Source organism: Scyliorhinus torazame, chromosome 7 (genome assembly GCF_047496885.1).
Source record: "Scyliorhinus torazame isolate Kashiwa2021f chromosome 7, sScyTor2.1, whole genome shotgun sequence".
NCBI lineage: Eukaryota > Metazoa > Chordata > Chondrichthyes > Carcharhiniformes > Scyliorhinidae > Scyliorhinus > Scyliorhinus torazame.
The window spans coordinates 136,000,522-136,013,930 of record NC_092713.1 but is presented as its reverse complement, the minus strand read 5'-3'; the positions used below and the strand labels follow the sequence as shown (position 1 = coordinate 136,013,930).

Below are 13,409 nucleotides of genomic sequence, written 5' to 3'. Positions count from 1 at the left end.
ACGTTGGCACATTATGGTGCAATCACATACACACACTGATGGACATGCAGTAGGACCAACCAGCATACATAACAACGCAGCCAATCACCAGTGAGAGCACAAGCACTATAAAGACAGGGGACAGGAAATGGTCCACAGTTAAGCTGGTATTGCTTATACCCACGTTTACAGTATGTTAGCATAGTTGAACAGTTAATAAAATAGCGTTACACCACTTCCAGCATTGTTGGCTTGTTTGAGAACTAGAACACCCAACACGACATGGTACACGGAGTGGCCGCAATCAAGCACTTGTGAGACCTACCTGAAACTTCTCAGCATTCTGGCATCCTACAGCATGGAGAATATCAACCCGCCGCTGCCGCTCCACATCGCTGGCAATCTTGGGGTAAATTGGAAGATATTTAAACAGCGCTTCCAGCTCTTCCTCGAGGCCACGGACAGGGAGAATGCATCGGACACCAGGTAGATAGCCCTTCTTCTCTCCAGGGCTGGGCAACATGCCATCCACATCTTTAACTCCCTGACATTCGCAGACGACGAGGACAAGACCAAGTACAAGACGATGCTCCTCAAATTCGACACGCGCTTCAGTGTTGAAGTCAACGAAAGCTTCGAAAGGTACCTGTTCCAGCAGCGCTTGCAGGGTAAGGACGAGCCTTTCCAATCCTTTTTAACACACCTCCGCATCCTCGTGCAATCCTGTGGATATGGGCCCACCTCCGACTCCATGATACGCGACCAGATTGTTTTTGGGGTCATGTCGGACACACTGCGTCAGCAGCTCCTTAAAGTTAAGCAACTAACCCTAGCGACTGCCATCGAGACCTGTGTCCTGCATGAGAATGCCACCAGCCGGTACTCCTACATACAGGCAGCTGAAACGGCATGGCAAGGGCCCTATGAGGCAGAACGGGTCCAAACGATCGAACACCTCCCGGGCCGCAGTCTGGAGAAGGGCGGCCATTTTGCGCGCTTTCCGAGGCCTCCCTCGCCTGTACGCGCCAAACGAGGGGACGGTAACGGGGAGGAACGCGATGCACAAGCCCGCACCACGCAAGACCGTACCGCGCATGCGCGGTGGCGCAACGAACGCACTGACGTCACAACGTGTGGCAACTATGGCTCTGCCCACTTAAAGCGGCAATGCCCTGCAAAATCGTGACAGTGCCTACGCTGTGGCAGGCTTGGCCACTATGCTGCCTGCTATCAAGCAGCCCAGCCTGCCAACTCGCAACAATTTAACCAGCCTCGCAGGAATGTTCGGGCAATCAAACCCACCTTCACCGAGTCCGATCCTGACTTCATACAGACTAGTGACACTGAGGACAGGGAGCCTTTCCGCATTGCTGTCATAACCAAGAACAGGCTGTCCCCGAATCGAAAGCACCAGCCGCTGTTGGTGCACAGCATTGATCCGGACAACGAGTGGTGTGCCACCCTGACGGTCAACCGATCCCAGATCAGATTCCGTCTGGACACTGGTGCTTCCGCCAATCTCCTCGCATGGTCAGCATTTCAAATCCTGGGGGTCAAACCACCAATTCTTCCATCCAATTGCCAACTGGTCGACTATAATGGTAACGTCATTCCCGCCACCGGGTCATGCCAACTCGAGGTGACGCACAACTCGCGAAATGTCACCCTACCCTTCGAGATCGTGGGCTCCTCAAAGGACTCCCTGCTAGGCGCACAGGCGTGCAAGCTCCTCAACCTCATGCAGCGCGTACATTCCCTCTCTCCAGAGGACACGTTTGACTTCCAAGATGCGGACTTCAAGGCGCAACTAAGTGCCATCAGAAGGCATGGGCACACTTCCCTACACATACAAAATCCTGCTCAGACAGGACCCCACGCCTGTGGTTCATGCACCCGTCAAGGACCGCCTCAAGCAGCAGCTGCAGGACATCCAGGACCAAGGAGTGCTCTCCAGAGTGATGGAACCAACCGACTGCGTCAGTTCCATGGTGTGCGTCACGAAGCCTTCCGGCGAGCTCCGGATCTGTATCGACCCGAAGGATTAAATCGTAAAATCATGCGGGAGCATTACCCTATCCCCAAGCGTGAGGAGATCACGTGCGAGATGGCTCGAGCCAACATATTCACCAAGCTGGATGCATCAAAGGGCTTCTGGCAGATTCAATTGGACATGTCCAGCAGAAAGCTGTGAACTTCCAACACCCCATTTGGCAGGCACTGCTACAATAGAATGCCATTTGGAATCATATCAGCATCTGATGTTCCACCGCATCATGGAGCAGATGATGGAGGGCATTGAGGGTGTGCGCGTCTATGTGGACGACATCATCATCTGGTCCACCACCCCATAGGAGCATATCAGTCACCTCCAACACGTTTTTAAGCGAATACGGGACCAAGGCCTGCGCCTCAACAGAGCCAAATGTTCTTTCGGCCAGACCGAACTCAAGTTTTTAGGAGACCACATCTCCCAGTTGGATGTGCGGCCGAATGCAGACAAGGTAGCAGCCATCACGGCCATGCAGAAGCCGGCGGATAAAAAGACGGTGCTCCGGTTCTTAGGAATGGTCAACTTCCTAGGAAAGTTCATCCCTAACCTCGCTTCCCACACCACGGCGCTCCACAACCTAGTTAGGAAGACGACGGACTTCCAGTGGCTTCCCGCCCACCAGCGTGAATGGGAGGAGCTCAAGGTCAAGCTGACCACTGCCCCGGTATTGGCGTTTTTCGATCCTGCAAGGGAGACGAAAATATCAACGGACGGTAGCCAATCTGGCATAGGGCGGTGCTCCTGCAACGAGATGACGCCTCGTCATGGGCCCCTGTTGCCTATGCGTCACGGGCCATGACACCCACAGAGCAGCGCTATGCGCAAATCAAGGAGTAGTGCCAAGGCCTGTTGACCGGTGTCGACAAGTTCCATGACTAGGTGTATGGCCTTCCCCAGTTCACTGTGGAGACCGACCACCGCCTGCTGGTCGGCATCATCCAAAAAGACCTCAATGACATGACCCCTCGCCTACAACGCATTCTGCTCAAGCCCGGAGATACGATTTCCAGCTCGTGGACACACCGGGTAAGGACCTGATCATAGCCGACGCTCTGTCCAGGGCGGTCACCACTCCATCCGACCCAGAGGGGTTCGTTTGCCAAGTCGACCCCCATGTGGCCTTCACGGCCGCCAATATGCCGGCCACGGATGAACGCCTAACCCACATTCGCCGTGAGACTGCGGATGACCCCCTGCTACAACGTGTGATGCGCCACATGACTGACGGATGGCCCAGGGGACAATGCCCGCGGTTCTATAATATTCGAGACGATCTGGCAGTCGTTGATGGCGTCCTCCTGAAGCTGGACCGCATCGTGATCCCACACAGCATGCATCACCTGGTTTTAGAGCAGCTGCACGAGGGTCATCTCGGCGTAGAGAAGTGCCGACGGAGGGCCCGAGAGGCTGAACTCAGGCCTGGCATAAATGAGGACATTGCCAACACAGTGCTCAATTGCCCCACCTGTCAGCTGTTCCAGCCGGCCCAACCACGGAAGACCCTTCAGCCCCATGAGTTGGTCACGTCCCCTTGGTCTAAGGTAGGCGTGGACCTATTCCATGAGCTCGGCAGGGACTATGTTCTCATAGTTGATTATTTTTCCAGCTATCACGAGTTTGTACGCCTGCACGACATCACGTCATCGGCTGTTATCCGTGCCTGCAAAGAGACCTTTGCTCCTCACGGCATCCCACTCACTGTGATGTCGGACAATGGCCCCTGCTTCACGAGCCAGGAATGGTCTAACTTCGCCAGCAGGCACAACTTTGTACACGTGACGTCCAGTCCCCTGCACCCCCAGTCAAATGGCAAAGCAGAAAAGGGCGTCCACATCGTAAAGAAGCTCCTCTGCAAGGCTGCTGATGCAGGATCTGACTTCTGCCTCGCCTTGCTGGCCTACCGCTCGGCTTCACTGTCCACGGGCCTGTCACCAGCCCAGCTGCTGATGGGTCGCACCCTCAGGACCACTGTACCGTCCATTCACGTCCCAGACCTCGCCCATGCTCCGGTCCTTCAGCGGATGCAACAGTCTCACGCGCAGCACAAGGCGGCGCATGGCGCTCGAGCGACTGATCTTCCTGCTCTGGCACCAGGTGACAACGTCCGAATCCATCTTCCGGAGGGTGACTGGTCTGCGACTGCTGTGGTTCTTCGGCAGGTGTCTCCCCACTCATTCCTGGTTCGTCTGCCTGATGGCTTCATTCGCCGCCGCAATCGGCGTGCCCTTCGTCTGGTTCCACGCTCGCTACGCAATCCTCCACCGGTGCCACGCCCTCCTGTTGTCCCCGACCTGGACTTTGTAGAGCTTCCGGATACTCTGCACCCTCCTCACCTGGCCGTGGCCCGGCCCGATCCTCAGCCGGTGGCTCCTGACCCACCCTTGAGGCGGTCAACCTGAATTCGTCGCCCACCTCAGAGACTTGATTTATGAGCCTTACAATGTTGGACTCAATGCTTTGTTCTTTCATCCTGTTTCAGCATTTCACTAGTTTGTTTATAGTTTGTTATTAGTTTTGTTGTTGGTGTAACACCTTGTTTTTCTTTTCTCTGCACCAGGCACCTTCCCGTGTATATAGACTAGCCTCATGTACATAGTTATGTAAATACTGCACACACATAGTCAGATACACTCATCAATGTTATTTATTCTCACATAGGCACATGTTCTTTGTAAAAAAAGGGGGATGTCATAATATACATCAGTACATTATGGTGCAATCACATACATACACTGATAGACATGCAGTAGACCAACCAGCATACATAACACTGCAGCCACTCACCAGTGAGAGCACAAGCACTATAAAGACAGGGGACAGGAGAGTTCCCGCTCATTCTAGCAGCAGCGAGCTCAGAGCACAGAGCTCACAGCCTGCATCACAGACATTCACCATGTGCTGAGTGCCTCACCATAGCTAGTGATAGGAAAGGGTCCACAGTTAAGCTGGTATTGCTTCTCCCCACATTTACAGTATGTTAGCATAGTTGAACAGTTAATAAAATAGCGTTACACCACTTCCAGCATTGTTGGCTTGTTTGTGAACCAGAACACCCAACACGACATTGACTGAATCAGTCTAATTACCTTGAGGTCTGCAGCAAACCAGGGGGAACGAGTGCTCCAGACAGATTAACACGCCCTTCCTGCCAGCTTGGGTGCGAATTCAGTCAACAGCCATCCTATAAGGGGATTCTCCCCTCCACCCCGTCAAATCCACCCTCTTCCCCAATGGCGGCCTAGCTGTTTTATAAAACTTCAGATAAAAAGCGAAAAAGTTGATAAGTGGATGTCATCTTGTTAAAGTTACCTACCATCTTACTGCAGCCTGCTGGATATCTGAAACTCGAAGATTTTGGATTGGCCCTCTAGTTTCAAGAGCTTGCCTGCCAACCTCATCGTCCCTTGACTTTTGTAAAAAAAAACATCAGGAAGGAAATCTGCCATCCGTACCTGGTCTGGCCGACGTGTGACTCCGACCCACAGCAACATGGTTGACTCGTAGCAGCCTTCTGCAATGGCCTAAGCAAGCCACTCAGTTCAAAGGAAATTAGGAATGAGTAATGTTGGCCTTGCCGGCGACGCCCTCATCCCATGAAAGGTTAAATAAATAAAAAAGGTTGACTATTTTGCCCAAGATAAAATAGCTCACTGGTGGCTATTTTGCCTCTGTCAGAATATTGATAGCTCAAACTCTACCCCAGGAACTTGGGCACAAAAGTCTCAGCTGACACATCAGGGTAATATTGAGGGAGCTCTGCACTGCTGGAGTTGCCATCTGTTGGATGAGACAAAAATCTGAAGGCCCTGTCTGCTCTCACAGGTGGATTAAAAGATCCCATGGTGCTATTTCAAACTGCAGAAGGCGATTCCTATCCAATATCTCAGCCAACCCAAGGTACGATTCCCACGAAGAACGGCGATCTGGAAAAACTCTCCCACACAGCACTTCAACGCAAATTCCACCTGGACAAATCAATGGGAATAATTGTACATGGCTACAAAGTGCCTGGTAATCTTGGCTAATCTCCACAGATGGGATATTAGAGCCAGCCCCCTACGTACCTATGGGAGAGAACAAACTATGCACCACATCACAGAAGAATTTCTAATCCACAGACTCAGCAGAGGCCTATCCACACTCAAACAGCAGGACCGAAGAAACTGCTTGGCTTATGTACTGTGCATTTGCTAAATAAATAACAGGCCATTCATCGCAACAAGTCCAAGCAGGCATTTACATTCCACTCGAGTCTTCTCTCAGCCTTCCTTATTAAACTCCATCAACATAACCCTCATTCCCTTTGCCCTCAAATGCTTATTTAGCTTTCCCTTAAATTCTTCCATACTATTCACCTCAACAACTCCCCGTGATTTTGCCTTCCACATTCTCGGTGAGAATCAACTCAATCAAACTGTTCCATGAATTTGAAGATATTTATTCGGTCACCCTCCCAGTTTCAGGTGAGAAGTAACCCAGGCTATCATTCTTTCCTGATAAGGAAGAACATTGTAGTTCTGGTATCATCCTTGTAAATCTGTTCTTCGTCCTGCCAGTGCCTCTATCTTAATTTTTGCAATATGGCAACTAGAATTGTACAATACTCCAAATGTGGTGTAACCCAGGTTCTTTAAAAATCGCAGCATCACATAACCTTTACCTTTAGAAGGACGCAATTCAGCCCATCGAGTCTGCACTGACTCTCTGAAAGAGCATTCTATCTAGTCCCACACCCCTGCCATATCCCTGTAATCTTTCAAATGTAATCTTTTCAGATAGAAATTCAATTTCCTTCTAAACACCTCGATCGAACCTGCCCCCACCACCTTCTCAGGAAATTTGTTCCAGACACCAACCACCCTCTGGGTGAAAATGGTTCTTATCACATCACTTTTATTCCTTTTGCCAATTGTTTTGAATCAGTGCCTTAGTTCTTGATGGTCTCGAAACAAACAGTTTCTTACTATTTCTCCTGTCCACACCCCTCAGAATTTTGAACAGCTCAATCAAGTCTTCTTTTAACCATCTTTTTCCCCACAAGGAAACAGACGCAATCTCTCCAATCTATTCTCAGTTACAGTTCTTTATTTCTGGAATCGTTCTTGTGGATCTCCTCTGTACTCTCTCCAAATGCCTTCACACCCCTCGTCCTGACGTCCTGAACAGGACACAGTACTCCAGATGAGACCAAACTTTAGTATGACTGTTCTACTTTTCAACTCTGTCCCTTGTGGAACAAACCTTAGTGTGTTTGCCTTTGTGGTGCTCGAATTGACCCATGTCGCAACATTCATTGATTTGTGTATTTGTATTCCCAGATTCCTTTGCTTCGCAAACTATGTAGATTCTTTTTTGCAAGTTATATGTAACTTCCTTCCTTTTATTAACAAATTGTAATACCCCAACTTTAACTGTACTGAAATTCATTTGTAATTATATGCCTAATTCGAAAGCTTTCTGGTGTAGTTTGTTGAAGTCTTCCTCGTTATCGACTGTACCTCCCAATTTGCTGATATCTGTGTAGCACCGTCAATATGACGCGAGGCAGGTTGAGGTAATGTCAATTGAAGGCTTTATTAAGCAGAACTTTATCCCCAGCAGCGTGGTTACAGAATGCAACTGCTGAGGGAAATGGAGGGAAAAACTGGGTTCTTATACCGGCATTTCTGGGTGGAGTCCAGTAGGTGGCAGATCCTATCAGGACCTGGCATCCCTCCACCAATAGTCTGTCGACACGTGGTGTACTGTATTACCCCTAATACATACCACCACAATCTGCAAATTTAGAAATTGTGTTTAATCCTAAAGTCTACATTTTTAATATAATTTATAGACAACCGTGTCTCCAGCATGATTCTCTGAGACACAACTCACCACTTTCTGCCACTCTGAATAGCTGCCCTTTACACCCACTCTGCTTTCTGCCTTGCAGCCAGTTAATTATCAATGTAAAACTGCCCTTTGACTGGCAATGCTCTGGCATTATTCCTTCAGTCTATTATTGGTCCCTTATCAAAGGTCATCATCACATTGCTGTTTGTGGGAGCTTGCTATGAGCAAATGACACGTTGTGTTTCCTTCATTATAAGTGACCACTAAAAAAAAATGATTGTTTTGAGATTTGGGCTGTCCTAAGGCCATGACGGGTGCTACATAAATTAAAATGTATTGTTTTAAATGCCTGCCATATGTTACAGAATGGGCTCTACTCTCTGTATAATTTGTTTTCTCCAGCTAAACGTCCTCAACATATGACTTAATTGATGAATATACGAACTTCCGGTGGCGGTCATAAAGGAGTAGGTTGCACATTTGATAGCTCCCGCCTGTGACGGACTTTTGGACCTTTTTCTCCTGTTTTTCCCCGGAATTTATTGGATGAATCGGTGGAGAGTGAGACATGAGGAGAAATCCCCATCCAGTGTATGGAGAATTGGACCAGAAGTAAGAAGACAAATTTCTACAAGAAAATGCGCGCAGAGCTGGCAATGCAGGAAAGCATGGCGGAGAAGCAGGGCCACGAGGAGTTGGCACAGTGGTCGGCGGAGCAGCTGGTGAAGTTTTTTGAAGATTGCTTCGCCAAGCTTAAGAAGGACACGCTGGACCCGATCAAGGCTTCGATTGATGAGGTGGTGCAGAATCACAAAACCCACGGACGTGCGATCCAGGAGGTGGAGAAAAAGGTTTCCGAGCACGAGGAATACCTAACCGTGCCGGGCACCAAGGTTGAGATGATGAATGACCGCCAGAAAAGAATGCAGGAGAAGCTGAAGGACTTGGAGAACAGGTCCAGAAGGCAGAACTGAGACTACATTGAGAAAGGGGTGGGTTGGCCAAGTATTCCACTCAGGGCTGGACTCAAAGACCAGGGGGGCAGCAATTTTGATTATTAAACGGGTGTCATTCGAGGCAGGGAGAATCGTGTCAGATAGGGGGGGCATATACATAATGGTGAGTGGGAAGCTGGAGGGGGTGCAGGTGGTACTCGTGAACGTATATGCTCCGAATTGGGATGATGTGGAATTTATGAGGCGGATGTTAGGTAAGATCCTAGACTTAGAGTCACATAATTTGATAATGGGGGCAGATTATAATACAGTCATCGATCCGGAATTGGACCGGCCAAAATCCAGGACAGGGAGGATGCCAGCCGCGGCAAAGGAATTGAAGGGGTTTATGGGACAGATGGGGGAGTAGACTCATGGAGGTTTGCACGGCCAAGGGCAAAGCAGTTTTCTTTTTTCTCCCATGTCCACAAGGCATACTCTCAGATCGACTTTTTTGTGCTGAGCAGGGCTCTAAGCAGGGGGTGATGTATACTGAGTACTCGGCAAACGCAGTATCGGATCATGCCCCACATTGGGTGGATCTATGGGTTAGTTTGGAGAGAGGACAACGCCCGCTATGACAAAGCGGTCTGTGGGCGGGTGAACAAGTCCACCCAGAACTACCTGGAAAAAAATGATACGGGGGAGGTCTCTGCAGCAATGGTCTGGGAAGCATTGAAGGTAGTGGTCAGAGGGGAATTAATCTCGATATGGGCCCACAGAGAAAAGGTGGAATGGGCTGGGAGGTATAGGTTAGTTGAGGAGATACTCCAGGTGGACAGGAGATACTCGGAGACCTCGGACGCGGGGCTACTGAGGGAGCGGCGGAGGTTACAGGTGGAGTTTGGGCTGTTGACTACAGGGAAGGCAGTGGAACGGCTGAAGAAGGCAAGGGGGGGGGGGATCTATGAGTATGGGGAAAAGGCAAACAGAACAATAGCGCACCAGCTCAAAAAAAGGGAGGGGACCAGGGAGATAGGGAGAGTAAAGCGCAGAGGTGGGATCACGCTCCTGGACCCAGTGGGGGTGAATGAGGTGTTTAAGGACTTTTATAGCAAATTATATGAGTCGGAACCCCGACTGGGGTGGAGGGGAGGAGGCAGTTTTTGGGTCAGTTGAGGTTCCTGAGGGTGTATGAGGATCTAATGGAAGGGCTGGGATCCCCAGTTGAGATTGAGGAAATACTGGAGGGGCTGGAGGGCATGCAGTTGGGCAAGGCCCCGGGACCAGACAGCTACCCGGTGGAATTCTATAAGACGTTTTCAGAGACATTGAGCCCACTGCTGGTGAAGACATTTAATGAAGCAAGAGAGAAGGGAGTCCTCCCCCCAACAATGTCTCAGGCCTCAATTTCATTGATTCTGAAAAGGGAGAAGGATCCGAGGCAATGCGGGTCATACAGGCCAATTTCTCTACTGAATGTGGACGCCAAACTGCTGGCTAAGATACTGGCCACAAGGATAGAGGATTGTGACCCGGGGGTGATAGGGGAAGACCAGACGGGATTTGTAAAGGGCAGGCAACTCGAGGCCAATGTGCGAAGGCTGCTCAATGTTATTATGGTGCCCTCAGAAGGAGGGGAGATGGAGGTGTTGGTCACGATGGATGCGGAGAAGGCTTTTGATTGGGTGGAGTGGGATTACCTGTGGGAGGTGCTGGGAAGGTTTGGGTTTTGGGAGGGCTTCATTGACTGGGTGCGGTTGCTCTATCAGGCACCAGTAGCGAGTGTGCGTATGAACCGGCTGAGGTCGGAGTATTTTAAACTACACCAAGGGACGAGACAAGGGTGTCCCCTCTCCCCGTTACTGTTTGCTCTGGCCATAGAGCCATTAGCCATGGGGTTAAGAGCCTCTAGGAACTGGAAAGGGTTGGTTTGGTGGTGGTGGTGGTGGTGGGGGTGGGGGTGGGGGTGGGGGTGGGGGGCTCTTGTATATTTCAGACCCGTTGGATGGGATGGGGGAAGTAATGCGAATCCTGGGGAAATTTGGTAATTTTTCAAGGTATAAATTGAACATGGGGAAAAGCGAGATGTTCGTGATCCAGGCAAAAGGACAGGAGAAGAGACTGGGAGAGCTGCCGTTTAGAATGGTACGGAAGAGCTTTCGATATCTGGGAATCCAGGTGCCCAGGGAAAGGGAGGCACTGCACAAGTTAAACCTATCCCGCTCGTAGAACAAATGGAAGGGGACTTTAAGAGATGGAACTTGCTACCCCGCTATCACAGACCGTGAAAATGGCGGATCGCCCCAGATTTCTGTTTATCTTTCAGTGTCTCCCCATCTTCATCCCGAGGGCATTTTTTAAACGGGTTAATAAGGTTATTTTGGGCGCTTTGTGTGGGCGAGTAAAACCCCGCGAGTGAAGAAAGTGTTGCTGGAGCGCAGTCAGGGAAAGGGTGGCTTGGCACTGCTGAACTTTTGTAATTACTACTGGGCGGCTAATATAGCCATGATTAGGAAGTGGGTGGTGGGGGAGGGGTCGGGGTATTTTAAACTACACTGAGGGACGAGACAAGGGTGTCCCCTCTCCCACCTACGGTTTGCTCTGATCATAGAGCCACTGGCCATGCGTTAAGTGCCTCTAGGAACTAGAAAGGTGTGGGAGCGAATGGAGGCAGCGTCATGTAAAGATACAAGTTTGGGAGCACTGATAACAGCACCTCTTCCGTTCTCGCCGGCCCGATACTTCTGGTTTAGCTCACTGGGCTAAATTGCTGGCTTTTAAAGCAGACCAAGGCAGGCCAGCAGCACGGTTCAATTCCCGTACCAGCCTCCCCGAACAGGTGCCGGAATGTGGTGACTAGGGGCTTTTCACAGCCTACTTGTGACAATAAGCGATTTTCATTTTCATTTCATTTTCACGTCCGATAGTGGTGGCGGCTCTGAGTATCTGGGGGCAGTGGAGGAGATATAAGAGAGTGGAGGGAGCATCGGTTTGGACCCCGATTTATAATAACCATCAGTATGTACCGGGTAGGCTGGATGGTTGGTTCCGGAGATGGCAAAATGCAGGAATTAGGAGGATGGGGGATCTATTTATAGACGAGAGCTTCCCCAGTTTGAAAGCCTTGGAGGATAAATTTGAATTGCCAACAGAGAATGGGTTTAGGTATCTGCAGGTATGAGACTTCTTGAGAAGGCAGGTCCGGCCTTCCCGCTGCTGCCGCTACGGGGGATACAGGACAGAGTAGTCTCCAGTACCTGGGTGGGAGAGGGGAAAGTATCAGATATTTACCAGGAACTTTTGGAATTAGAGGAAACTCCGGTGGAAGAGCTTAAGGGCAAGTGGGAAGACAAGCTGGGGGAGAGATAGAGGCGGGTCTGTGGGCAGATGCCCTAAGCAGGGTTAACACATCCTCATCATGCGCCAGGCTTAGCCTGACACTGTTCAAGATACTCCACCAGGCACACATGATGGTGGCCCGGATGAGCAAATTTTTTGCGGTAGAAGACAGATGTGCGAGATGCGCGGGAAGCCCAGCAAATCATGTCCCCATGTTTTGGGCATGACCGAAGCTTAGAGGGTTTTGGCAGGGTTTTGTTCAGGCGATGTCCACGGTACTCAAAACACAGGTGGTGCCGAGTCCAGAGGTGGTGATCTTTGGAGTGTCGGAAGAGCCGGAAGTCCAGGGGGAAAGAGGCTGATGTCTTGGCCTTTGCCTCCCTGGTAGCCCGGGGGCCGATCGTATTAATGTGGAGAGACTTGAAGCCCCCAAGTGTAGAGACCTGGGTTATCGACATGGCTGGGTTTCTCAGTCTCGAGAAAATAAAATTTGCCTTAAATGGGTCAATGTTAGGGTTCACCCGGAGGTGGCAGCTGTTCGTCGACTTTCACGGGGGAAAAAATGTCAGCAGTAGCAGAATTCCAAAGGGGGTGGGGGAGGGGCGGGGGGGGATGTGGAGTGCCAGACTGTTGTTTTATGGTTGGGATGTGTGAAGATTGTGATGGGGGTGGAAATGTTTATTGTACCATGTTTATGTCATTGTTATTGTTATTATTATAAAAATTGCAAATACCCTAATAAAAATATATATTTTTAAAAATTGATGAATATACCAAATAAAGTAAGTGATAGCCATTAGCTGGTACATTCCTCATTACCTTGACCAGAGTCAAGCTGCCTGGTTTAAATTTTCAAACAATGCTTGCTGGTTAACTGCCAGTCACCATCTACTGGTATATTCTCTATGGCAACGCCTCTGCCAATTAGAGTCCACTTCCAACCAATCAGCACTCTTAAGCTGTTGTTTCCCCTGACATTGGTATTCTTGTGAATTATCCTGATGAGTGCAAGATGAAAGCTTTGACAAAATGTCTTTGTTCAGCAATGCTCAATATGCCCATTACCTACTTACCAAGAAAAGAATCCAGAGGATAATGGGGGTTGGCATGGTGACCAGTAGCAATCAGAACAGCATCGAAAATGGCTGATTCAGAGTTTCCCTCACCATTCTGTGTCACAACGTCCCACTGTCCCGTGGAGGAGAAATCTGCTCGCTTTGTTATGCTGCACACATTGGTCTACAGGAATGGAATGGAGAGGAAATAATTTA

The 13,409-nt window shown here is 49.8% G+C and overlaps 1 protein-coding gene across 3 annotated transcripts in view; it reads right to left on the bottom strand.

The window, feature by feature from the left end:
- LOC140426589 (flavin-containing monooxygenase 5-like) overlaps positions 1-13,409 on the bottom strand; it is a 106,505-nt gene that overhangs the window by 55,039 nt on the left and 38,057 nt on the right. For all 3 annotated transcript variants that reach the window (XM_072511537.1, XM_072511538.1, XM_072511536.1), the window contains exon 4: positions 13,212-13,377. In XM_072511537.1, coding sequence (XP_072367638.1) covers positions 13,212-13,377 — 166 coding nt within the window. The remainder of the gene's footprint in view (positions 1-13,211; positions 13,378-13,409) is intronic.